Consider the following 27,131-nt stretch of genomic DNA (forward strand, 5'->3'; position numbering starts at 1 on the left):
AGAATGCAAAGGCACCCATTGAGCTATCTTTATAGTCCTTGAGTAAATCTTTGTATACATTATAAATTACATTATCTTCTTGGCTTATCAGAACCCCTGAAACCCTTATTTCTTGACTGTTTGGACAGTTAATATTTGACTACATCATTGGACTGTTTTAATAGCATATCCCTTTAATAGAAGCATATGCCATTGAATTCTACTGCCATCTACTGCTTACGTGGGGAACTGCTCCTTGCTGTTCACTGGTGCTTTATTCCTAACTACTGAAGTTTGGTTTTCTCAGCGATGGTGAACTTTCTATGCTTTGAACTTCAAATCACAGTCGATATAATTTTCTAATAGTTTCTGGCATTTCATTATAGCATCTCAGAAGATGCATCTCAGAATCTTTTTTTCTCTTGGCAAAAAGAAACCCCAAATTTATGATAGAATTTGAAATATTTTTAAAACTGAATGATAATAACGTTTCATAATTTATTTTTAAGAAAACCAGAAGGACCATAGAATCTCTGGGGAATTTCTGTCTTCTAACATATACTAAATTGGACATTAAGTTCTTCCTTGGACATCTTCCATTCAGGGAACCTTAACCTTCAAGGCTTTACTTTCATGTTTTCTCTGTAAAAATTTTCCATTATTTTTCAGATTAGAAGTAAATTCTAGATTCCACAATTTGTAATTAAAATAATGTGTCATATGAGGAAGAAAATGAACAAATCCAGTCTGGAAAATACCTTCACATTACTTTGCCTCATTCCCTTAGCATCCATTGCTAGTTGTTTTTCTTTTACACATAAATTGGAATCGCAGGAGTGATTTAAGAAGGGAAAATTTTTAGGAGAGACCAGAACTGTGCAGTCTGGCCAGCTTCACTTTGCACACTCGAAAGTCAGCTACCTCGCTGTTCTTAGATACTGCATGGTGAGAATTTTCACGGCTAACAAAGTAAGAGCAGGCCAGGACTCAAACATAATTCTTATTCTGGGATAAAGCAGAAAGACAGAAAGCGAGAAGGGGGAAATTACAACAGCAAAAGTCTGTCATTGCACTGTCCTTGAGTAGTTCAGCTAGACTGTACTTAGCCGGGATGCTATGAAGTCGTGACCAATATACCTAGCAAGGTCTTTGATTTCGGGCTTTGCTACAGATTAACTGAGCTGTCTCTGCAGTTACTAGAGTCCTTCACAGGGCGAGGATTAAAAAGTTTCTCTTTGCATCCTTTTAGAATACGCTGTTCTTGGTTAAAATCATGGCGTTCTCAAAGGGTCTAAGGAATAGAGCCCCGTGTCCCTTCCAGACACTAGAAGGCTATTTCTCGATCACAACCACTGCTTCGATCCTACATTTGACATCTCTTCGTAACCAATCCCTGATAGTAACCACCAATTATAGCAAACGCCCAGAAGAGCTCTTGAGGGACACCACTCAAGCGGATCCCCGCAGGTCAGTGACATCTTTTTGTCATGCCTTCTCCGATAAGGAGTATTTGAAGGGCAAGGATTGCGCCGTAGATGATGAGAGTCCCCCCCCTCCGTTGTAGGAACATAAAGTCATTGTTTCTGGCTGTGTTCCACCGGATCTAACAAAGGACCAACTTCCGGTCCGGCTTCTAAGTCTTCCGAGTCTTGAGTGCCTCTAATTCTGCACGGAGTTACTGCCGGGTGCAGCGTCCAGTAGCTACTTCCGCCAGAAGTCCCTAGCTGCTCGAGCTCGGATGCTACCCCGACACCAGGTCCGTCTCCTCCGCAGCCCGCCGGTCAGGGGCCGGTGGCAGCAGAAAGTGCAAGGCCTGGCGTGAAGCCTTCTCTGCGCCGAGTGCAGGCCAGTGGTGCCGAAGAGACTCCGGGAAGTGACCAGGGCGGTGCCCGCAGGCCTTAACGCACCCGCCCAATAGGGGCGGGGCTCGACCTCCCGGACCTGCCCAGCCGAGGCGCTAGGTCTGCGGATTAACCGCCCTGCGTCTGCGGGAGTAGGCCTCCCTCCGCTAGGGACATGGAGTTTGCGGAGCTGATTAAGACCCCGCGGGTGGACAATGTGGTGCTGCACCGGCCTTTCTACCCTGCTGTGGAAGGGACCCTATGTCTGACGGGCCACCACCTGATCCTGTCTTCCCGGCAGGACAACACTGAGGAGCTCTGGCTCCTCCATTCAAATATCGACGCCATTGACAAACGGTGAGCGCCTACCACACCCAGGTCCGTGAGGAGCCAGGAACAGAACAAACGCTTTCAGGTGTTTTATTTTTGGCATCCTCGCTCAGCCAGCCAAATGAGCCTCCTGTGGCCTACATCTGAAAGCCAACTGCACTGGCTACCTGGCATCTCCAGGCTAAGGTCTCAGAGTCGCAGCGGTCGTATTTTCAGTGTTCTCCGTAAAAAAAAAAAAAAAAAAAAAAAAAAATTCTCTCATCACATTTCTTGAATGTTCCTTGCCAGTTTTCGAATTGCTGGTTGCCAATCTGACTTTACCAAGTTGTAATTAAATACAATTTAATTCTCCCCTGCCCCCCGCCCCCCACGCGCCGCCGTTTTTAAATAGGCATGCTCACCCCTTTTCAGCCCAGGCCAGTCTTGAACTCCCTACTCTCCAGCCTCAGCCTCCCAAGTAAGTGCTGGAATTACAGTTGTGTGTGTATGGGCCACTATGCCTGGCTATAGTTCTTAACTGAGTACACTACATTACTTTTCCATATGCGCATTTTATTCTCTCCTTTAAAGGTTTAAAGATCATTAAGGTGTCAGCCTCCCACTCTGTACTCTTTACCTGTGCAAAAGAGTGCCTCAGAGTCAAAACAGTTACATATACTTTGATTTGCGCTTAGTTTCTCTGCCTGGTCGGTGTCCCTATGAACCCTGTGTACTCTAGGCAGAAGGCAAATTGCTTATATAGTTCATTATGAAGTGTGTGTAACAACATACTGTCTACTGCTTGACTAAATATTTTGGATGTTACGATTTCGACAGAGATTATGCCTTAGGACGATCTGAAGTCATAGTGTTGGATGAAGAGGTTGCAGGCCATCCATCCATCCATCCATCCCAGCAGCAGGCTACTACTCTGTGGCATAAGCGTATTCACTGGTCTCTCATGTCTGCATGATAAAGGCTGAATCCCTGGCTCTCCATGTTCTGGTTCTCACCTACTGTCCTCACTGGTTTTCTTACCATTCTCATGATTTGTAATTTCTTACAGATTTGTGGGCTCTCTGGGTACTATCATCATAAAATGTAAAGATTTCCGAATAATTCAGTTGGATATTCCTGGAATGGAGGAGTGTTTAAATATAGCCAGTTCCATCGAGGTAAGTATTTTGCAGGCAAAATTCTGATAGGAAAATGGCAATATTCTGATTCTGTACAGCCCTTGACACATGAGAAAAATCATGTTTACTGTGCAAATCTTGATACTTGATGAAGGCAGTTTGTGAACTGTTTTTGTGTTTCAGTGGCTTTCTTGAAAGAACATACCATGTGGAATTCTAAGCCAGTAAAACAAATACAATGTAGCTAGATGGTGGACTTGTTACAGTCCGTGGGCTTTACAGTGAGCTGGTGTGATCTTCCTGAGTTTAGTGTATCTTTGGAACCCTTGAACTCTGAGCAGTACTCTTAATACTGTGATTGTTGTAGTAGTGGGGTCCTGTTAGCATGGGCCCATGAATGAAGTGCCTTACCTCTCACAGTTAGCCCACAGTGTCTCATAAAAGGAGAATAACATTACGGGCCTTTAGGGTGTTGTACAATTACATTCGTGGGCATATGTAGAATGCTTAGTAATTATTATTATTATTATTACTATTATTAATAATTAATTATTATTAATATTATTATATGCTATGTAGAATACTTGGCAAGTGGTTGCTGCATTGGAGGGCCCTTCTATGGCAACATTTTTACTCTGAGACTTTGTGATAGAAGTAGCCATGTCACATAAAGTTCACTGTCATAACCGTTTCTCAGCTTACCATTGTGTCAAAAGTGTATTCACAGTGTTGTGTAATAGACTAAAGCGAGTGATTGTCACCAACAGCTGTCATCCGTGACTTTAGCACATCTGCAAGTGTGCATTTGTTTTCACTAGTCCACCTGAGGCATGTCTGTTTATGCATGTGTAAGAGCTTTGAACATTGGTCAAACATAGAAACATTGGTCCAACTGGCCACACATAGGAACGTTGCTTGGATAGTTTAAGGACTCTGATGAAGGCCTCACACTCCCTTTCCTTCTTCTAACTATTTCGGTACACACCCCAACTTTTAAATTGCCTCATTTTAAATTGCTAACACCAAATTATATCAGCTATATCAACTGATTCTGTTTAAAGTGATTTCTAAATAATTTTGTTTTCTTTCTGTGTAACTGACTTATTGGGCTTTATTTATTTTTCTTTTTTTTAAAAAAAGTGGGGGGCTGGGGAGATGGCTCAGCGGTTAAGAGCACTGACTGCTCTTCCAGAGGTCCTGAGTTCAATTCCCAGCAACCACATGGTGGCTCACAACCATCTGTAATGGGATGCTCTCTTCTGAAGTGTCTGAAGAGAACTACAGTGTACTAACATATAAATAAAATAAATAAATCTTTAAAAAAAAAGTGGGTTTAGCTCTTAAAAGAAGAGAGAAAGCCTTAAATCTATAATTAGAATTTGGTTTGGCTTTAAACAAGAAGTAGAGGATTGGGTGATGTGTTATTGAGGAAGTGACATACAAACCTCTCTGCTTTTGCCAGGTTCTGCTTGTAGAAATGAACGTGTACGTTGAAAAGTCTGCCATACACAGTTGTCACTTGGAAGTGTGATCTTGGCTTGGCTGTACTCCCCAACAAGAATGAGAAAGCAAACTGAGATAATGTTCCACTATTTGGACAAAGGAATGCCTAGGACTCACTTTTGTTGGGTGTAACTAGTGTAGCATAGAGATAGTACAATGCCTCGCCAATTGGCAGATCCCTTTAGGAAGGAGGAAGTGAGTGTGGGTACAGCTTCCACATGCGTGTGTCTTGTAAGAACTCAGTTTTATTATGTACCACGTAATGTTGTTGGCCTTATCTCCATGGGGACTCCTAATAAGCCTGAAAAGTTTCTTCCATTGAACAAAACTTAGGGGAAGCTATATGACTTAACTACTATGTAGCTGGGATCTGGAACTTGAGGCTTTTGATACTTGGCAGCTGGCCAGAGTTGAACATTCCTTTATATAGAGACAAGCAGGCATAGCTTTTTTTTTTTTTTCTTCTTCTTTTCTTTTCTTTTTTTCGGAGCTGGGGACCGAACCCAGGGCCTTGCACTTGCTAGGCAAGCGCCCTACCACTGAGCTAAATCCCCAACCCCAGGCATAGCTTTTGAATAGTTTACAGTGTAGTTAATTACTAGATTTTTAGCTGAGACTTTACTAACTAATCCAGACCTTCTTGTTCCCCTGTTCCCAGAAATTCTTGGACATTTCATTGAGCTTTGTTAAATTGTGCCAGGAAACATTATTTCGCTAGGCACAGGCTGTCCTGGTGCTTATTAAATTCAGGCAGCACTTGTTGAGTGTAGGTGTGTGTCATCCTTGTTAGAGGATGAAGTGTGGATGTGCAGTCAGACTAGCTGCATGTAGAGACCTACCTGTATTAATAGGGCTCCATCATCACCAGGTCCTGGGTGCTGACTGCTACTTTGTTAGATCTGTAGAATCATTTTCTTCCTGTCCTCTAGGCATTGTCCACTCTGGACTCGGTCACCCTGATGTACCCTTTCTTCTACCGACCCATGTTTGAGGTGATTGAAGATGGCTGGCATTCCTTCCTTCCTGAGCAAGAATTTGAGTTCTACTCTTCTGCTGTGAGTCAACATTTGACATTGTGGGTGATAAGAACAAACACAACCTTTTATTTTGCTTGTCAAAATTCTCCCTTCCCTCTGAAGCGTAGTGAGGTGAGGTTGGGTTGTTCGTGTGTACAGTGAAGTGCATACTGGCTGTTGGCTCAGCCTCTTTAGTTCTGCCCATGTGTTAGTATGTCTGCTGCGGCTGGCAATGCTTTTCCTTCTAGTAGTTAACATAGTCTAGGTGTTCTTAAATTTCTTAAAATTGCATTTATAAATATTGTTTTAAAAATAAAAATAAAGCATTGTTTTGCTTAAAGCTAGCCCCGGCAGACTGTGCGTTTGTTAATAGGTGTCTCCTGAGTAACAGCTTAGTATGTAATAGATTCTGACCCACTCTCCACAGTGTGCCTAAGATGGCAGGGAGAACCCTCCCTTGCTCGTGTGCTGCCTGCCATGGTTAACACCTGGCCTGGTCTCTAAGGCTGCAAGAACCAGGTCTTCTTTCTTGGCTATTAGACTTCTTAATTCTATCTTACTTTTATAATCAAGTCACTTGGAAATCAAGAACTAGAGATTATGGGACCATGGCATTTGAAGAGTGAAGATGCCAATGGTGGCAGGGGGAAGGAGGAAGGGAGTTTTATGGTCTTACATGGTAAATGCTATTGAATATGATGAAAATAATAGTTTATCCTAGAGCTTGTTCAAGAGATCTGTATAAAAGATGAAAAGTTGGCAGGAATCAAACTGCATGTTATGAAAAGCAGGGGGTGAGGGGAGCCATAGGCTCCTGGAGGGTGTGTCTAAAATAAGAAGGCAGCCAGGGTTTGAGTCTGCTGGGAAGTGGGAGAACGGTTTATAAGCAGCATCCTTCAAGTGTTGGGAAGCAGCAGTCTGGAGGCTGTGCTCATAAGTTACTGCTCCTCCTGGGTAGGAAGTAAGCAGCGCGAGTGTATGCTTCACAGAATCAGGAATCAGGGCGTGTTTAGTCCTATTCAGTTTTCCTGGTCCATGACCAGCAAGTGGTAAGGATTTGTTAGGCGAATAAAAGAATGTAAGAATTTATTGTATTTATACAATGGGACAAAGGATCTTGTGTCTATCATTAGAAAACCTTAGAGAAGGACATGTTGTCTTGATCTGTACACTTTGGAAAGCTGGGGTGTTTTGGTTTTTGGTTTGTTTGTTTGTTTTGAGCTTCTTTTGTTTGAAAACCACAAAGCTCTGTAATCACAGTATTAGCCACTTGTGCTCTCAGTTATATCCCCCAACTCCATGCAGTGCGATTCTAAAAGAACAATATTTAAAATAGCTGTAAAGAGCCCTCGTCTCATTTGGTGACTCTGTCTAGAGATCAGTATAGTGTGACATTGATGGTTCAGAGCAGCTCACACGGTGACAGAAGCCCATGTTCCTCTTGGGGGAAAAGCTAGAGGAAGGAGCCTGAGGTGATGAGTGATACAGGAGAGCAGTGGGGAACCCTGGGGAGGCACAGACCTGAGAAGGGGACGTTGACATTGTGTACCACCCAAATCTCTGGCTGGGAACAGAGTGAACATGGAGCTGAGCCGCCATGCAGCACAGGCCTTGGAGTTCACAAAGCTGGCCAAGGTCTAAATGTGTGCTAAAAACAAGTGACCTCTCTACCAAATGTGTCTGCCTTCACAGGGGCTATCATGCAACCAAAACTGAGTCAGAAATGTCACCCATTCTCCTGAGGAAAGCGTTAAGAGGAACTCAGCCTGAGATGACCCAGATGTTTGAGGGATGCTAAAGCAGTAGTTAAAACTGCTTAAGGAAGTAAGAGAAAGTGACCACTACAGTACAATTACAATACAGTAATCAGGAAGGGGCTGGAGAGATGGCTCAGTGGTCAAGAGAACTTGCTGCTTTCCTGAGGTCCGGAGTTGGGCTCTAGCATCCTCATGGGGCAGCTTGCAAGTACCAGTCACTCCCGCTCTAGGAAGTCTCATGGCCTCGCCCAGCCTCCACAGGCACAGGCACACATGCTACACACAGGCACATGTGCATACACATGCACTCTCGAGCACACATACACCAAGTAAACAGAATAAGGAAGAGCTTTTGCAAAATGTTTGAAAATAGAAAAAAGTAATTAAAATGTATATGAATTTGATCTTGTAAATAAAATGTTTGTTTCACATCTTAACCTATTTCCTATTAAGGTAATATTAATATTTCTTATTACCTAATTTCCTATTAAGGTAATCCAGGGCTGATATGTAGGACCAACTTGGATTTATAGGCATGTATTAAAGTTTGCACATGTCATTTGGGCTTTTAGCTGTAAAGGGCAGTTTTATATTTTATATGCAGTTTTCATTTCTGCTGCTTGATGGTTTCCTATCATGTGCTCCCAGAACTTAGGAGCTGACTTAGAAATGATCTCATGACACATGCGAGCTTTCCAGGAGTGTTTCCTTGTTGTTATGAGAAAGATGAGCCTGTCTCTCTGCATTCTTTTCTAAATAGCAGAAGGACCAAAGGGTTTGCTCTAGCTTATGTCTACTCCAGTAGAGCATTTTGCAATGATAGTGTGTTGGTACTGTGTGAAGGTCATTGTAATCCAGGCAGTGCTCAGAAAGGGCGCATGGACTGATGCTGGCCACCAAGGCTGCAAATATACTTGGTATATTTAACTGAGGGGCAAGAACTGTCTTAAGCCTTTGCTGGGCTGTCTTGTGAAGTGGAGAGCTTAGGCTGTGCTGTCCGCATCATAGTTAAACTGATAGAGAAGCTTCAAATACAATAGGTGTATTTGGCACAGGCAGGAAGTTCTAGGAACACTGATCACTAGTCATTCCAGAGCTATTGAAGCTGGTCTGAAGAGTGGAGGTTTTTCTCCTCTACAGGACGAGTGTGGACTAGATGTCCAAATTCCCTGCTGAATGGCTTCCCTGAAAATCATTTCCAAAGCCTTTAAATCTTAGATACTCTATGACACTGAGATGATTGCTAAGCTTCAAAGTGCTGTATGTTTTTTAGACCAGTGAATGGAGACTGAGCTATGTCAATAAGGACTTTTCCATCTGCCCTACCTACCCACCAACTGTCATTGTGCCCAAGTCCATCGATGATGAAGCACTTCGGAAAGTAGCAGCCTTCCGACATGGGGGACGCTTCCCAGTCCTGAGCTATTACCATAAAAAGAACGGCATGGTAAGTATGAGGGCTGCCGCTCTGCTGGCAGGAGTGGTCTGGGGTGGGCGGGACCCTTGGCTTATGAATGATCTCTATGTGGCTTTCAGCTGAAGTCATTGAAGATTGTTCATACTAGTGCATCCTTCTTGTAAACTGCAGGGCACCAGGAGTGGGGTGCTTTTCTGAGGAGGACGCACTAAATTCTTTCAGTACTGCTCAGCTTTAGAAAGATTGGATTTATCTTCAGAGCACAGTGTGGAGGAAACCAGGCTTATTTAATGCTTGCTACAATAGAAAATCTGGGATCGGGTAGGCTGTTGGAGTTGAATGGAGTGGCACCAGCACCACACTGTGGGACCTCAGCATGTTTATTATGGGCAGGATGTATGCACAGGACGGGAGGGTTCAGTTAATCTAGGTCTCCGTAAGCTAACAGGCTCTGCACTTTCTAGTTTCACATACAGTGTCAGCATTTACACTTAGAGGAAGTTCGTGCTATTTCTTTGATCTGACCTTGGGCAAGACTTTGTCTGTTTCCCATGGGTCTGTGCCATTGATCTTTGACACATGGACTACTCACATCAACAAGAAGCTTCACTCAGGGCTTCCTAGGTTCCTCACAGGGGATGCAGCAATAGAGAGCTTGCCCACTGTGAGCTTTCCAAAGTACTTTCTGCTCTCTCCCTCCCCTCCTCTTCTTTTTTTCCCTCCCTTCCTCCACCCCCTTGGTGTTTTTGAGATAGAGTTTCTATGTTTAGTATTAGCAGGCCTGTCTGTAGACCACGCTCATAGAGATCTACCTGCCTCTGCTTCTCTAGAGCTGGGATTAAAGGAAGGCATGTACCACCATGTCTGGCCCTTTCTCCTCTCTTGATTTTCAGTGAAATTTGCTTCTTATCCTGCAACCCATATTAAATTAGACAGTTACAGCTACCTTCCTTTGTCCTCCTCTGGCATGTGAAAGAGGGATCAGTGTAACAGAGTGCTACATGCTCTTCAGTCAGCAGCCACCTGTCCTGCCGGCAGTGGCAGTGCGCCTCAGTTTTATGACGGTGTTTAACAGCTGACACTCTAGTACATCAGTATAAAGTAATTGCTGTTTATTCTGAGCCAAACAATAGTGTGTGCCCTGGGTGACATGTTTCATAAGTTCCTGCAGTCCCAAGTAGAAGAAAGGCACAGGTAATGCGTGTAGTGGCTACATTGGTGAGCACCTCAGGTGGGCAGGTGCAACAAAGCTAGAAAGCTCATGTGGATTTCAGATGTCATAGCTTTAAATTTAGAGCATACAGAGATCAGAGATTGGTTAAGCCTAATGGTGCATCCCACGAGGTTTTCCTCATAGTCACCAGGCTACTGGGGCAGATCCAGAGATGGGCAACTGCTATGAAGAAACAAGTTAATGGAGGAAGGATGTGTACTGGCTCACAGATTCGGTGTTTCAGTTCCCATCTTGCTGCCTCCACTGCTTTGGGCTTGCAGTGAGGTAGAACACTGTGGTGGTGGGAGTGTGGGGAGAAAGAAGCTACTGACCTCAGCAGAGAGAGACAGGAAGAAGGGGCCAGGGCCAGGGCTATCCCCTAAACACATCCCTAGATACCTGTTTACTCCAGCCAGGCTCCGCCTCCTAACATTTCCTCCACCTCCCAAAACTTAAGCAGAGACTGGCCGCAGGCCTGGTTGAGCTGTTTCCGAGTGATGAGAGCGTGTGATGAAGGTTTCCTGAGACAGCCCCAGTCCATTCCCCAGAAGAGATTGGTTTAACAGAGGCTTTGAAAGCAAACCTTTCAAAATACATAGATGGTAGTCTTCAGAGACAGGTAGTCTCAGAATAGAAAGAGGATGGCAGAGGCCAGTACAGGGTAAATAACAGACAGGCAGCTTCAGAGCATGGAAGATGATTCCTCAGACAAAGATGCATATAAAAGTTTTTATTTTGTGTTTCTCTTCATAATTCTTGCCTGCCATCCCTCTATATATGGAAATAAAGTTTACCCTTTCCTCCAAGATTATGTTAGTCTGTCAGAAAAGGTAAGTGAGAAATAAAGAAAGAACTTACGGATTTTATCCTGTGTCTGTGTTGGGGCATGAGACTAAGAACCAGAAGGTAGAATTGTCAAAGAGGAAGATATGGACTTCTGGGCTGGGGCAGTGAAGGCAGTGTTGAGGAATATCTATGCAGTCAGCCGAGTTGGTTTGTTACACAGACGAAGCCTCCCTGGTCCAGGAATATAACTGTATTAATGCAAGGCTTATCTTTGTTTTACAGTGTTGACTGTTGTTAATACATGTAAAGGTTTGTGTATAACACACTCATCAGAATCCATGGTGGAGTGCCACAGATTGTTTTTGAGAGAACAGTGATCTAGCTCCTTCCCAGAAACTTCAGCTAACTGCTATTGAATTGTTACCATGTGTGCTTCCAGGTAATTATGCGAAGTGGTCAGCCCCTGACTGGCACAAATGGGCGGAGGTGCAAGGAAGATGAGAAGCTGATAAACGCCACCCTTAGGGCAGGAAAGCGTGGCTACCTTATTGACACCAGATCCCTAAATGTGGCCCAGCAAGCTAGAGCCAAAGGAGGTGGCTTTGAACAGGAGGCTCATTATCCCCAGTGGAGGCGGATTCACAAGTCCATTGAGAGGTAATGAGTCAGGGTGATGGGAACTCCTTGTAGGCTGATTGGAGAGGGTGATCCTGTGGCTGTGCAGAAGTCACAGCCACTCTGCATAATTGACGGTCTGCAATAGGCTGGAGAACTTATTGTGGGGTTCTCCACCCCATCTGCTTTACTAAGGTTTAGTGGACAAAATGTCAGTGCATACAGCTCTCACCTCATAGGGAATAAGAGTGAGTTTATTCTTGAGCCAAATACAGTGACCCTGGCCCAGAAACACAGGTCTGAATTCCTCCAAATAACATGTTCCAATGTGGAAGTGCCTTCATGAAGTTTTCACAGTCATAGGATGAAAGACATAAAGTAAGGCTTTTTCTGATACATTGGTGAGAACATCAGGTAGGTGTGTTAACTAAATGCAGGAAATGTCTGCTAGCAGGTCTCGGGTGCTATCTGACAGCATTCTTAGCTTTTATGCTAGTGGTTTGCCAAGTGAATGGATTCCAGAGTTTTTACCAGAGGTGGAAAGGTTAGGTCAAACACAAGATGGGCAGAGTGGATGGCTACTAAAGGACAAGAGATAACCAAACATAATTTCACTGGGAATCTGCAACATTCCAACTCTACAATCACAATGTTCAAATCAGTCAGGCTTGTGTCTTAACATAGGTGTGGCTATTTTCTGCAAATTTGAGTTCACACTGTTGTGTGTGATGTGCTATTTTGATTGATCTGTAGATTGGGAAATGATAAAGCAACATATCCATCATCTCACCTGCTTGTCTTTGGCAAGAATGTTTGTGTCTGCTCTGTCAGCAGTTTTCAAGTGGTCCTGTAACTGCTGTGACTGTGTTCTGTAGAACCAGCCTCTCAAGTCCATGGTTTACAGCATCCTAGAAGAATGAAGCAGAAGGCCAATTGTCAGTAATTAAAGTGGTTTTTAAGCCCGAAGAGAAAGAAACAAAGGTTCCCAATTCAGTCTATCATGGCTGTGGCGGTATTGGGACTTTTGGAAAGTCATGAGACAATGCCAGAGCTCCATAGATTTAGTTGTGGGCTTGATAAGCCCTTTCATGTGGGAGTGTGTCTGGATGGCCTCCATTCTTGGCATGGAGGATGGAGTGTGTTGTCCAGGCCTCGGTGAGTTTTAGGATTATCCTTTTTTCTCTTTCTGGCAGACTGCCATTACAGTTTGGTAAAGGGTTATACACAGTCTGTAGGTGATTTGGATAGAAGAGTATTCTACCCATTTTCCCAGGCCATGAACATGAGATCTCTTTCCAGTGATTTGTGTCTATGTTAGTTTCTTGAGCATTTTATAACTTTTAGTGTACAGACCTTTTATAGTCCTGAGTAATTCACTCCCAAGTACTTTTGTCTTTTTGTTGTTCCCTGAGTGAGATTTTCTATTTCTTTTTACATAGTTCACTGCTAGGATGTAGAAATATGCCTGACTGGGACTAGGAAGACAGCTCTATCAGTTAAAGGGCTTACAGCATGAAGACCTAAGCTCAACTCTCCATTACTCACAGAGAAGGCTGGATGTGGTGGTGTTCACCTGTAGTCCCACTGCTGGGGTGATAGAGGCAGGAGGATCCCAGAAGCTCATTGGCCAGCCAGTGTAGCTGAGTCAGCAAGCTCCAGGGTTAGTCTCAAAAACTGTGGTGGAGAACAATAAAATCAGACATCTGACGTCAACCTCTGGCCTCTCTCCATATTCTTGTAAACACATGCCTCTGCATATTCTCTCTCTCTCTCTCTCTCTCTCTCTCTCTCTCTCTCTCTCTCTCTCTCTCTCTCTCACACACACACACACACACACACACACACACACACACACACACACACGCCTCCTGACTCATATATGTTGGCTTTGCAAGTAATCTGAAATTTTCTGATTTTTTGCTGGAGTCTTTAGAATTTTTCTGTTTATAAGGTACTTTTGTTTGCAGAGAGACAATTTCACTTCTCCCTTTTGATGCATTTGGTTTATTTCTTTCTGTTGCCCATTTCTCTGGCTAGTACCATGATGAAAACAAGCGTTGTCGTATTGTTGCTGATCTCCAAGGAGACACTGTGGAGTATGATGACATCTGTAGGTTTGTCTCGTGTGGTCTTTCTGTGTTCAAGTGCATTTTTCCATAGGTAACTAGTTGAGTATAAGGAAAGGATGCTGACTTTTGTCTAATGCTTTTCCCTGTGTCTGTTAAGATTCTTGTGTTTTTTATCCTGTATGTTGTCACATGTATTGGCACCTTGAGTTGTATCCTTGTGAATAAAAGTTGTGGCCCTGGGTGATGTTGCTTTAAGCGTGCTGTTGAGTTCCATTTGGTAGTGTTTTGGTGGTTTTTACATCCGTGTTCACCATGGATATTGGCCAGTGATCTTGTGTTATTTGTCCTTGCCTGGCTTTGATATTAAAGTTGGGCTGGTAGGTGAACTCCGGGCTGATGGGTATGTGAATTCCCTCCAGGCTTTCTGAAGACTGGCAGGACTGACATTTAGTTCTTTACCTGTTCAGTGGCCTGCGAAGCCTTCAGGACCTTGGCTTTCTTTGATGGCAGATTCTTGGTTTTCGTTACTGATTTGTTGTCGTTGTTAACTCGTTGTGTTGTTCATATTTTTGTTTCCTCGTGGTTTGGTCTTGACAGTTCTGTTTTCTCATTTTTTAGGGTATTCAGTGTGTGGTACATATTTGCTCATAGAAGTCTACAATCCTTTTTTCTTTTTCCTTTTGAAGAAGGGTGTCTGTCACCATGTAACCCTGGCTGGCTTGGAACTCACTATGTAGACCAGACTAGTCTGGACTCACAGACATCTGCCTGCCTCCATTATTCAGGCCAGCTGCCTGGATAACATAAAGACCCTGCCACCATGCAAACCCCTCTGCGCCTTCTACTGCGTGCTGTCATGTTCGGGGTCTCCTCCTGCCTTGCTCATTAGATCACTTGAATTTGGTCTCTTTTTAAATTAATTTAGCTAAAGAGTTTTCCATTTTAGCCAACTCACTTTTTGGGGTGTGTGTGTGTGTGTGTGTGTGTGTGTGTGTGTGTGTGTGTGTAGCAACTGAACACAAGGCTTGGCTATCTTGGCTTTATTAAGCAAATGAGCTCTACCCAAGCCTTCATTGAATAGTGTAAGATAAGCAAAAAAGTCTCTGTTGAATAAGCACAGATGCGCCTTACTAGATAGCAATCTTAAATTCAGCCCTGAGCTCTTACCGTGTGTCAGCTGTTGGCAGACTGGCAGGACAGATTTGCTACATATAATTACATCTCCCTACATGGAAGGTTTAGAGGCTCAGTCTCTCCTGTTTCCTCCTTGTGCTTCCTCCACCTGCTTGCTTCTCCTTAAAGGAGAGATTTACAGGGTCTTCAGGGGAAGCATGGTCAGTGGAGGAGGGGAGCGCTCTCGGAGCTGACATGATAGGATTTGTGCAGACTCTGGACATCAGTGCTGAGACCTAGATGGGTAATCTAGATCATTCAGCAGGGTCAGAGGTGTAAGTTGCCCCAAGTCTTTGGATCATATGGTCACAGGGTAAGGCCCAGACCTCTGCCCTCCCAGGTAGCCCAGCTTCGTGGACTGGGCGCCCCCTGTTCATTCGGTGGGAAGAGTTTGCCACAAGACACTGAAGCATCTTTGCAGCAGTGCTAAGTCATTTCCAACCCTTAACCCACAGTGTGCTGCACATCACGGTAAGTGTTCTGAATTGCTTTGCCACGGAATGCACTGCAGATGGACTTGGGTTTGTTTTCTTTATCATTCTGTTTTATCTGTCTTTCTTTCTGTAACGTTCTCTGTCTTGTTTTAAAAGATACCATGTTCTTCAGGAGAGCCTAATCAAACTCGTGGAAGCATGCAATGAACAAACACACAGCATGGACCGATGGCTCGGCAAGCTGGAGGCCTCCAACTGGCTGACACACATCAAGGAGATCCTGACCACCGCCTGCCTGGCCGCCCAGTGCATTGACAGGTATTGTGTGTGGCTTCCCTGGATGGGACTTGGTGATAACCAGACATGCACACAGAATGCATTCAAGTCCGTTCCCACCCCTTAGGGTCCAGATGGCTCTATCAGATGCTGTGTGGTGGGGTCTGCTTACAGTTGCTGTGATGATGTGTGGATCTGTGGAGTGAATATGATTAATGTCCATGTAGATGCCTCTGATGATACAACTTTTAAGTACCACAGATCTGCTTTTTGTGTGAAATCCTTAAATTATGAATTTACCATAAGAAAGAATGAAAGGAAGTTTTCTTCACACTATTAGTGGAATAATACGGTCACACAATGCTGCTGTCCTCTCTCCTGTGCTGGATTTCTTCTTCTAAAGCACTTGGTCTGGGTAGTTACTCCAGTCTCAGCCGGGAAGTCCTGATGGCGGTTGTGCAGTTTGCTGAGTAATCTCAGTATTCACTCTGGTAAAGGCTCCTAACCCTTGAGACTCAAGGCAGAAAAATGAACAGAGACAGGAAGACTGTATAAATTGTTGCAGAAGCATAGAGCTTTTTAAAGAAGGGGATTCCCACTGAAGTCATAGGTAGGTATTTGTTGTCACCACCTCCCTGATGGCACTTTGAAATGGTAACTTGTTTGTTGCTTCCAAATTAGGGAAATGCATTCTTTGTTTTTTTCAAGGCTAGAGAGACAAGTGGGTTGCTTAAGATCTTGTGATAAAAGTTAGTAAACGGGATGGAGATCACAGATACTGCTGTTTTATTTGGGGATTAAATTGGGATTTAGCCAGTAAATGGGCAATTAAGACCAAGGTTCTGGGACAAAAAGCCATCAGCTCAGAAGACACACTGCGGACATGGACATGTTTGTCTCATTTAGCCAAAGTCTACCAAATTACTCCTTATGAGCACAGAGCCCCCCACCCCCACCCCACCCCTGCCAATGTCTCATGTATCCCAGCCTAGCCTAGAAAGTGCTTTGTAGCTGAGGACGACCTTAAATTCTGATCCTCCTTGCTTCCATTTTGGGACTGTAAGAGTCCTCACCATACTGTTTGGGGGCTACTGAGGGTAGAACCCAGAGCCTTTGTGAGCTAGGTAAATACACCCTGCTGAGCCATGTCCCCAGCCTGGTTTCCCCTCCCTGTCAGCCTTTCCAGCAGTACTGACAGCACAGGGAGGAGAGAAGCCCAAGAGTGGCTGCTTTTAACTCCCCAAGGGGCCGGCCTTTTACTGTTTGGGGTCCCTTTTTAGATATATTGGGATTTATACCTCCATTAGAAATTGGCTTTATAATTAATCGCTCAAAATGTAGCAATCAACCTTTAAGTTCAGAATAAACGGCACTCACAGTTAAGAGATACAGTCAATATGTGTGGAAGCCACAAAGTATCTGTCCAACTCTTTAGCATAATTACTAGATTTTATTAACAGTGGGTTTGTCTAACCTGTGTGTGCTATGGCTGTGGAGAGACACCATGATGATTGCAGCTCTTATGAAGGCAAACATTTAATTGGGGCTGGCTTACAGTTCAGATGTTTGGTCCATTATCATCATGACAGAAAGCATGACAGCGTGTAGGCAGACGTGGTGCAGGAGAAGGAGCTTGGAATTCTATACTTAGCTCTGCAGGCAGCAAGGAGAAACTGAGACACACTGGACACACTGTCCAGAACTGAGCTTCTTAGACTTCAAAGCCCACTCCCAGTGACCCATTTTATCCAACAAGGACAGAGCTACTCCAACAAGGCCACACCTTCTAATAGTGCCACTCCCTATGACCAAGCATTCAAATACAAGAGTCTATGGGGGTCAATCCTATTCAAACCACCGTAGCCTACCATTGGTGGAGTTTATTATTTGCATATTAAGAGCTCCAATATAATTCCAGAGACAAGTACATCAACCATAGTATCATAAAATGTATAGGACTAAGTACATTATAATTTAGTCACTTAATGGAATATTATATATCCATTACTATAGCAGTGCTAAGCATGGCATAAAACATAGTTGATGTTTACAATAAAAGTGAAAATAGGAAATTGTCTTTGATCATTACTATATGATATACGTGGAAAAATAATTGGTAGTAGATCCTCGACATGAAATGTCCTTTTTCCAAAAATTTCTTTACTGTGATTTCAATACAAAGGGTGGAAGAAGGCAGGGTGTGGTCCATTTAGGTGTCTCTTTAGGATACGGGGGTACCAAGCACCTGGTAACATGGGCAGTGGTGTCAGCACCAGGCTTGAGAGATGACGCATGTCTTTGCTTTTACCACTTGTTTGTATTACAGAGTGTAGTTTAGAATTTGATTCTTGGTTCCATTTCAGTTGGTGAAGCCTGATCCAGGAGAGGCTGAGTTTAAGGTTGGAAAGGTAATTTTAATATCTGGTTATAAGTTTGATGGGGACAGAGTTTGCTCAGCCACTAAAACAGTGAAGGCAAGTACCCGCTGTGACGGGGCTGTTTGTGGTTTTGTAAAGGGTTAGAAGGTCAGCTGAGGGATGCAGTGAGCTTAGTTGGTGCAAAAAGGTTCTTGCTGTATGAAGTTTGGGATTCACTGGAGTGCCCTGTTTTGCCCAAGAGAATTTTTCATCTGTCCAGTGACTCATTTAGACTCCATATCCTACTGATACTGCAGGCCAGAATGAAGCACTTGACTCAGGAAATGTTCATTATTGCGGAGTTTCCCATCTGTGCTTTGGGTTTTCCTCTCAGGGAAGGTGCATCAGTGTTGATCCATGGGACAGAAGGAACTGATTCCACACTGCAGGTGACTTCTCTGGCCCAGATCATCCTGGAACCGAGAAGCAGAACCATCCGAGGCTTTGAAGCCCTGATAGAGCGAGAGTGGCTGCAGGTGAGAAGGAATGGGAGGGACTGCCAGTCATTGAGATAGAAGTCTCAGTTGTAGTGCTAACATTATGCGTGAAATTTTGATTATTTAAAAATTTTAAGTTGTATGTTTGATTTTCTGTGAGTCGGATAATCTAATTCACCCAAATAAGAATTGAGACTTATCATTAGCTTTCAGTTTCTCAATCTCCTATGCTTGTTGAACTGGGCCTGTGTTCACGTAAGCAGGCAGTCCACCAGGGAGTGGCAGTCCCATCCAGCACCTCTCTTCCTTCATATGGCTAACACTTGTGCAGGTTGAGCATCCCTAATGTGAAAATCTCAAATGCTCCAAAATGCTGACTCCTGCTGTCCTGTGATTACTTCACTGGGAACGCAGGTGTGGAATGAGACTTCGCAGAATCGCCCTCAGGCTGTGTGGATAAGGCGTGTGCTGCGAGGCTTAGCTTCCATCCTCCAAATATCTCAAGTTGAAACACACAAACTATGAAAAACTATGGAGCCCAAAGTACTTCTGGTCCCAATTAGACAAAGGATCTTCAATTTGTGTTTGTTACCAATGTAGGAAATAGAAAGAATGTTAAACTTAGAAGGTTTTCCATGAGCAAGCTGAGTCTTGATACAGATAACCAAGCATAGGGAGGGTGGGACTGTGGCCACGAGACTGGACTTCCACACCGTCTGCCTCTTGTCCATCCTACTCCAGCCTACACTCCCTTTAAGCTCCAGTTAGAGATCATCACTTTCATGATGTGTTTGAGAACAACCTCCTTTCATGCACGAAGTTGATTCATTCCTATGTCCTGTCGTTGTGAGTACAGACTCTTATCCTTCTTATATTTCTCCCTAGGACTCACCACTGCCTGATAATGTTGGTGTAATGCAGACACACTTTGGGTAGTAGCTGGAATTAAGTCTGAGGACTTTATGAGTCTGTCATACTTAAACTTCCCCTGCATCTGATGTCTGAAGGGCATCTCAGTCCCCGTGTTCATCTCTTCACTGCACAGCTTTGCCAAGGGTTTGGAAATTATCATTTTCTTTAGTTGCAGAAGTTAGTCATTTTAACCCAAAAATTCATTCAGGCAGGAGCTACCTTGGCTTATGATATTCCAGAAAGTAGAAGGGCCCCGTGACTGTGTGAACTGGTGTTCTTGGCTGTGCCATAATGTGGTCATCTCTGTCTTTCCCACTAGGCTGGTCACCCGTTCCAGCAGCGCTGTGCACAGTCAGCCTATTGTAGCAGCAAGCAGAAGTGGGAGGCCCCCGTGTTTCTTCTCTTCCTGGACTGCGTGTGGCAGATCCTGCGGCAGTTCCCCTGCTCCTTTGAGTTTAATGAGCATTTTCTCATCATGCTCTTTGAGCATGCTTATGCCTCACAGTTCGGGACGTTCCTGGGCAACAGTGAAAACGAGAGGTGAGTGAGCCGCACCCGGTCACTTCCTAAAAGAGAGGGAGTTTGGAGGTGTGAGTGCTGTTTATGAAAAGGTAGAATGGGGGCTGGAGAGGTGGCTCAGCGGTTAAGAGCACTGGCTGCTCTTCCAAAGTCCTGAGTTCAATTCCCAGCAACCACATGGTGGCTCACAGCCATCTGTAATGGGATCTGGTGCCCTCTTCTGGTGTGTCTGAAGACGGCTACAGTGTACTTATATATAATAAATAAATAAATCTTTAAAAAAATAGAAGGTGGATTCTGCAGTTAAGTATGAATTAAATTACACAATTACACCTTATGAACCAAGCATGTGCTCAATGAGAAGGGACCCTAGCCTTTCTGCTGCTGCATTAAATTAGCTAATGCACTGCTTGGAGCACATTACACAGCCATTCTCATGTTAGTGTCTTGATGTACGATCAGTTTCATGTATTTGGGAGGCATGTTATGCTAGAACCAGGCGTGCCCTCCATCCTCTTCTGTAGTTTATGAGAATAAGATCCAGAGAAACTAGGTGATTGTCCAGAGACACACTGATAAGCCATCAGAAGTGTGGCTGGGGCTCCTGCAGAGGACCCAAACATGTTCCTAGCACTCTCACTGGGTAGCTCACAGTGCCCTCTGAGGACAGTCTCATCCGTGTGACAACAGATGTCTACTCAAAGTAAAACTTGGGAAATGAATCTTTACAAATATAACCTCAGTACAGGTCTTCTGGATCCCAGTTTACCTGGGAATTGTCTCCAGGTTCTGAGTGACATTAAACTGTCCCCAGGCCCTGAGTGACAGTTCTGCTTCACAGCCCAGCCACAGCTGCTTACAGAAGGTTGAGGAGCTTCCTAGAGTTGCTTCTGACAGATATTTTCATCCTGAAGCATTCTGTTTCTATACTGAGTCTTATTTTATGTCAAGTCCTGTCAGGATGAGCACTTAAGGGTCTTGTCAGCTACTAATGACTCTAATGGTGACGCTCCTTTTTGAACAGGTGTAAGCTGAAGCTACAGCAGAAAACAATGTCTTTGTGGTCATGGGTTAATCGGCCCAGTGAGCTGAGTAAATTCACCAATCCTCTTTTTGAAGCCAACAACCTGGTCATCTGGCCTTCTGTAGCTCCACAGAGTCTCCAGCTGTGGGAAGGTAACTCCCCCACTATGTGCAGTCACATACTCCAAGCCATACCCTGAGCTGTCCTGGGGTCACACATCACAGTAGTTGGTATGTGAAGATGGACAACTGGTAGCCCACAGACCTGGGTGTGGTGTGACTGTGTTCTCAGTGGACATGGCGACTGACTGACATACCCTGACTAACAGGGATCCTCTGAAAGGAGTTGGTAGATAGCTGGGACATGAATGAATTAAGTTCTTCAGGGAGGGTTTGTATCTGTTTTATTACATAAGCATAGTTACAGCTAAATGATGTCACACAGTCACTCCAGTAGTGTCTGTAAGCCAGCAGAAAACACCAGTGGGCACCACAGGTGCCCCTGTTCGTGTGGAGTCATAAGTCCTGATACATTTCTAAGTGTGTTCTAAAGCAGGTTCTTACATGTGTAGTTTTTCCCATGAACCTAATCTCCTTAAATAGCAAAGCTTGTTCTTTTGTTTTGTTTTTTAAAAGAGACCATGTGTCACATAGGTATCTTAGGTATCCTTTCCACTGGCACAGTAGATTTCCATCCGACTTAGTAATCACCTGAAGACAGTGAGTTTGTCTTCATGCCCGTTTGCACTGAGCACCGTAGACACAGAAAGGCTGTTGTTTGGGAAGTTCACCTAGGTTACCATGCATGTCTCTAATTTGTAGTGCTCGTATATAGAAAGTGATTTGCCCATCATGTGGTGCTTTCTCTGTCTGGACTGCCTGTTCCTCTTGGCATGTCTGCTGAGTGCATCCCTCCTCAGGCTAGGTGCCTCCCTCCCCAGAGTGCAGGGAAGCTAAATGGCTCTATCAGTGTCTAGGTTCCCTGAGCAGGCCCCGTAATTTAAATCTGTGACAGGGCAGAACCTCACTGCTTATTCTCTGGATTGTTGTAAACGGCAGTAGGTCATAGAATAAGTAATTTCTTAAATGAGAGATCGACACTTTGCGTCCTTTGTAAAGACCTTGGGGCTGGTGAAGTAGCTCAGTGACATCTGAGTTCAGGAATAATGGGGTGGAAGAGGAGAACCTCCTGGCTCTGCTCTGGCAGCTTGTTCTCTGACTGACACACACACACACCCACACCCACACACACTCACATACAACACACACACACGCACACACAGCACACATACACACATACAACACACCTTCACACACACACATACACACACTCACATACACACAACATACGCACACGCACACATACAAACATGTACACACACAAACACACACACACTCACTCACACACACACACTCACATACAACACACACACTCACACACACACTTACACACACACTCGCATACAACACACACAGCACACACACACACACAACACACCTTCACACACACACTCACACACACACGCAACACACACACACATACACACACATATACACACACACACATACATGTGCACATCATCTGAATAAAATGTAATAACACTTTTCACTGTGTCTGAAGCAGTTTACTTAAAAGCCACTGTCATACTTAATCACTGAAATGAGAGGCCAGCTGCTGGAGACAAATGCCCAGTCCAGAGTGGACTTTGGAGATGAAGTGGTGGAGGAGACACAACTGCTGTGTGCTTACATCGTAGGAGGCATTAATCGTGACTTCTTTTTTTTTCTGGAGCTGGGGACCGAACCCAGGGCCTTGTGCTCGCTAGGCAAGCACTCTACCGCTGAGCTAAATCCCCAACCCCTAATCGTAACTTCTAATGGCAGAGTGGTAGGCAGTGTAGCTGTGGGATAGAAACAGCAGGACGAGCCGCTTTCTCTAAGCATTTGGCCTCTGTGTCTGAAGTTCACGTGCACAGACAGAACCAGCCATGGATTGGAAATTTCAGAAAGTTTGTCCTGTGGCAGGTTAGCTTCTTGTCCACATTCTCTGAGCAGCACAGCACCATGAGAGTTTACAGTGTCCACACTGAATAGGACACACATCCCGAGATGCTTGTGTTCATAGGTTAGAAGCAAACACTCTGTCATTTGATATAAAGGATTCAGCATCCAAGATCGTAATACCCAGGAGTGATTCTGGAACCAGTTACCTGCAATGACAGGCACCTTCAGGCCACAGTGAGCCAGTGGTTGTCTGAGGAGGGGAGCAGTTCACTGTAGAGCTGGACGATGACTAATGGTGTAGGGTGATGTGAGTTATGGATGGTGAGGTGAGAATGGTTTCACTCATGTCGGAAGTCTCACAGACCAAATAGAAGCCTGAAGTTGTAAAATGGGTGACTTAGGTTATGAAAGTGAAGACTTCATGACACTGTCAGTCACCAGCTTATTTTCACGAGCGTATAACAGTGTCTCTGGTTATAACCAGTGAACGCCCACCTCCATGACAGCTGCAGGCCTTTGCTGCTGTGCAGACTCTTTCAGTGTAGGTTAGAGTATCACGGCACAGGGTGAGCCAGGTGTGGTGTTGCATGCCTGGAATCCTAGCTGCTTGGAGGCTGAGTCAGGAGAATTACAAGTTTCAAGCTAGCTTGGGCCATTTAGTGAGACCTGTTTCTCAAAATCAGGAAGGGCCATAATTCTGTAGTAGAGCATTTGTCTGTCCTGGGTTCAGTCTCCAAAAATCTAATAAACAAATACAACAGGAGTTGTGGGAAAATGGACAGTAGTGCACGGAGCTACCAGTGGTACAATACTTCTGAATGTCCTACTCCTGTTTTCCTTCCCGGACTCTACAGGAATCTTCCTGCGCTGGAGCAGATCCTCTAAGTATCTGGATGAAGCCTATGAGGAAATGGTTAACATCATTGAATATAACAAGGAGTTACAAGCCAAGGTCAATGTCCTGAGAAGGCAGTTGGCTGAATTGGAAACAGAAGATGGGCTACGAGAGAGTCCCTGAAAGATCTGCCGCCTGTCCTGAGGACCTGTCCAGGCCTCAGTCCGTCTCCCTCTGTTTGCCCTTCAGTTCATGTACATGGTAGCCTTGACCTTGGCTGTAGGTGTGGGATCCCAGTATCGTAATGGCCTTCTCAGCACTTCGAGGTGGAGGTCACTAACACACAGATACGCCTGTTAGGCCCTTTGCTTTGGGAACAGAAGGTACTGTCACCTCACTAATCATATGATACCTGTGCCCTGTGCTGTTCCCCATCACCACTTAAGAATCCACCTACAACGCGGGCCAGGCTTATTTGCATTCAAGTATAGAGGTGTTTTTAATGGAAATGATTGAGAATTATTTATTTAACATTCTGCCCCTCCTCTCCACCCCAGGTATAAAATTACCATTCTTTTAAAAAAAAAAACAGTTTTGGACTAACAATGCCTGTTTTGTCAAGAAAGAAAACCAGAAGAGTTATTTGTGATAAATCCGTACTCAGACAACAGGTGTGGCCCTCTGATAACTTCATTAAGGGATAAATTTACAAGTAGACACTAAAAGTGCGTGCCCTAGAGAACTGAAGTAGGAATTCCTCACTGCAGCCATCTGCCCCCATTGCGTTGGCTTTTCAGGTTTCTGACCACACATACGAAATGTGCTTTGAGCGGTGGGCGTGAGTGAAGCCAAGGCTTGAGTAGAATTCACTTTTTAGACCTATACAGCACGGAGAGCATCTATGAGCCAGAGGTGAGTTCTTACTTCACTGGTTGGTATTTGCCTCCATGTGACTTACTTTACTTTTAAATATTGTGCCCCACTAGACTTTCATGTCCGTGTGAGCCATTTGTAAATTGGTCCTGTGTTAGGCAAGCAGGATGCCCTGGAGTGGGAGGCTAGGAAAGTGACACAGCTGTTTGAGACCTCGCTGTGCTGAAGCAGGGGTTCGGTGACTGCAGTCAGCTCTAAGTGCTTCATCTTTGCTGCCTGGGGATTGGTGCTCTCCGGCCATCTGTCTCATGGTGGTTGCCAACTGCTTGCTGTTGCAAATGCTGTCGTTTCTAGAAGAGAGTACCTGCAGAGTAACTTTTAAAGTCACGTCCACTCCATCTATGCATAATCATTTCCATGAGCCCTCTTTAAGTTGTGTATCAAGATGAAAATAGGACCACTAGGGGTGGCACCTCTCTAATTCCAGCACTTGGAAGGCAGGCTAAGGCAGGAGAATTTAAGTTTGAGGCCATCCTACGTAGTACGTTCCTAGCTAGCCTCTCTACAGGGTGAGGCTGTCTAAGACAGCAGGGTGTGTAGAAAGTGACCACTGCTTTCCATCCCCAGTTGCCCTGTCTCCTCTTCCTTCTCCTGCCTTTGACCTGGGGCAGAGGCCAGGCACCAATCAGCAATCAAATCTGCTCCTGGATTTCCCCACAGCCACCTCTAAGCTCAGCTCTACGTGTGACCTACTCTTGGGCTCATTGAGGAGTAGAGCATGCGCAAGGCTGTCTCTCTGTAGGCCTGTTTTATGTGAATTGTCGGTCTTTAGTTTGAAGGAGAAATTGCCTGGATTTCTTGGGGCTGCTCAGCCACCAGCTGCACAGGTTTTCTCCTATCTTTTGTCTCAGCCATGTGTGAAGGAGTCCTCAACTTCTCAGCTGATCCGTAAGAAAAGCCATCTAGAGGTTTTTCCTTTGTGGTTCTTAAAAAGTGATTCCCACTACTGTGAACCAGCCTTGAGGCTTCTGTGCACAGACACATGGGGAATTTATTATGTTTGGTCAGGGACCAATATCCCTGTTCCTATGAAAACAGCAGTCACTACTGTTTTTGACAAGCTTGCATTTAGTATTGATTTATAAATAGAGATTATATAAATGTCAGCTTTAAAAGCAAACCTTGGTATCGTTCCACTTTCAGGGGTCATTTATTATAGCAAACACTACAGTTTCCTAAGCTCGAGAACTCGATTAAACACAGGTGTGCTGTCACTGAGTTGGGGTTTTAGGAGCAACACTGTCTGTATCCTTCCAGTGAATAAATGCAGCAGCTACACTTAGGAAACTGGGTCAGTGTGATGCTGAGTTGCTTGAATGACCTGGGCTCTAAACCCTCTGGTGAAGGAGATAGAGGACAGTTGTGCAAGTGATGCTGTATAGGAGCCAGTAATCACATGACCCCTCAGGTCCCCTCATGCCCATGGTCTCGGCTTACATCCACGGAGGATTCCACAGTGCAGGCCATAGACTGTGGGATGTCTCAGAGGCCATGGCCCTCCTTTATCAGCACTGCAGGGATGCTTAGGTTAAGTGGGTAACTTTTGGAAATCAGAAAACCAGAGTGACGAGATCATCTCAGAAACCTGAAACTTCTTTGTGGGCAAGACTTTACAGTGACATCGGTAATTTTTTATTGTGTGCAATGAAGAGAAAAGCAGAAATAATAAAATTCAATAGTCTTAACACATTTATTTTAAGGAAAAAATCGAATGTCAAAAGACAAAAACAGTGTAATCTTCTCACCAAATATGAGAAGGTGGCAGCAGATATTCATCTGAAAATTCTATATCCAGGCTCTAAAACTCTTGGAATTTGAGGCCTGACACAGTTGGGTCTTACTGCTGCATTTCATTTTTGATAAATGAGGTTTAGTGGGATTTTGCCCTTTGATTTGGTCAGGATTTGGTTTGTGTTAATGAAGTCAGTATCACAGAGTTTTGACCAGAATTTAATCTCCCAGTGTGAAAACTGAGACAGAGCGTTTGTCCACATGCCAATTCTTAGAGTGGCCACTGGGAAGGGTCTGGTTTGGGTAGAGCCATTGTCACTGTTAGGCTTGCTTATGGGACTTCATCTGAAGCTGAGGCCTTAAGGCCTTTCCATGCAGATGCTAGTGATAGCTGTGTGAGGGCAGGAACCACTCTAGTGCCCACCCCGACCTGATGTGGAAGCCTGGGCCTTCACCAACAGATGTCATTGGGCACATCTGGTACAGATTATAGCAGTTCTCATTGTGTCTCAAGGTGGCTTCCTTGCAGTGTTGGCCCGAAGACAGCATTTGCTCCAAAGCTGGGACATCCATCATCTCAACAAAGAGTATGAAGAGACTGGTTTCTCCATTTATATTTATTGGCAGACAGCACAGTGTGCAAGACGTCCTTTCTACTGTAATTTTCAAATTTCTAATAAATTTGGTTCTGTTTTCACTCTGCCTCATAATCCACTGTCCACTGCACCTGTTTTCTTTGCTCAGCCATTCCAGAGGAAACCTGAGATTGTAGGACTAGAATGTCAACTTCTGAACT

General features: G+C 44.5%; 1 protein-coding gene across 1 annotated transcript; it reads left to right on the forward strand.

The window, feature by feature from the left end:
• The first annotated feature begins 1,615 nt into the window (after positions 1-1,615).
• On the forward strand, positions 1,616-27,045 carry Mtmr9 (myotubularin related protein 9). The gene is made up of 10 exons (XM_032917481.1): positions 1,616-2,177; positions 3,196-3,304; positions 5,698-5,823; positions 8,815-8,988; positions 11,397-11,614; positions 15,405-15,566; positions 18,276-18,417; positions 19,610-19,830; positions 20,834-20,985; positions 23,691-27,045. The coding sequence occupies exons 1-10, from the start codon at positions 1,996-1,998 to the stop codon at positions 23,852-23,854; spliced, it is 1,650 nt and encodes a 549-aa protein (XP_032773372.1). The 5' UTR covers positions 1,616-1,995; the 3' UTR covers positions 23,855-27,045.
• Positions 27,046-27,131: the final 86 nt, after the last annotated feature.

This window comes from Rattus rattus, chromosome 12 (assembly GCF_011064425.1).
Source record: "Rattus rattus isolate New Zealand chromosome 12, Rrattus_CSIRO_v1, whole genome shotgun sequence".
NCBI lineage: Eukaryota > Metazoa > Chordata > Mammalia > Rodentia > Muridae > Rattus > Rattus rattus.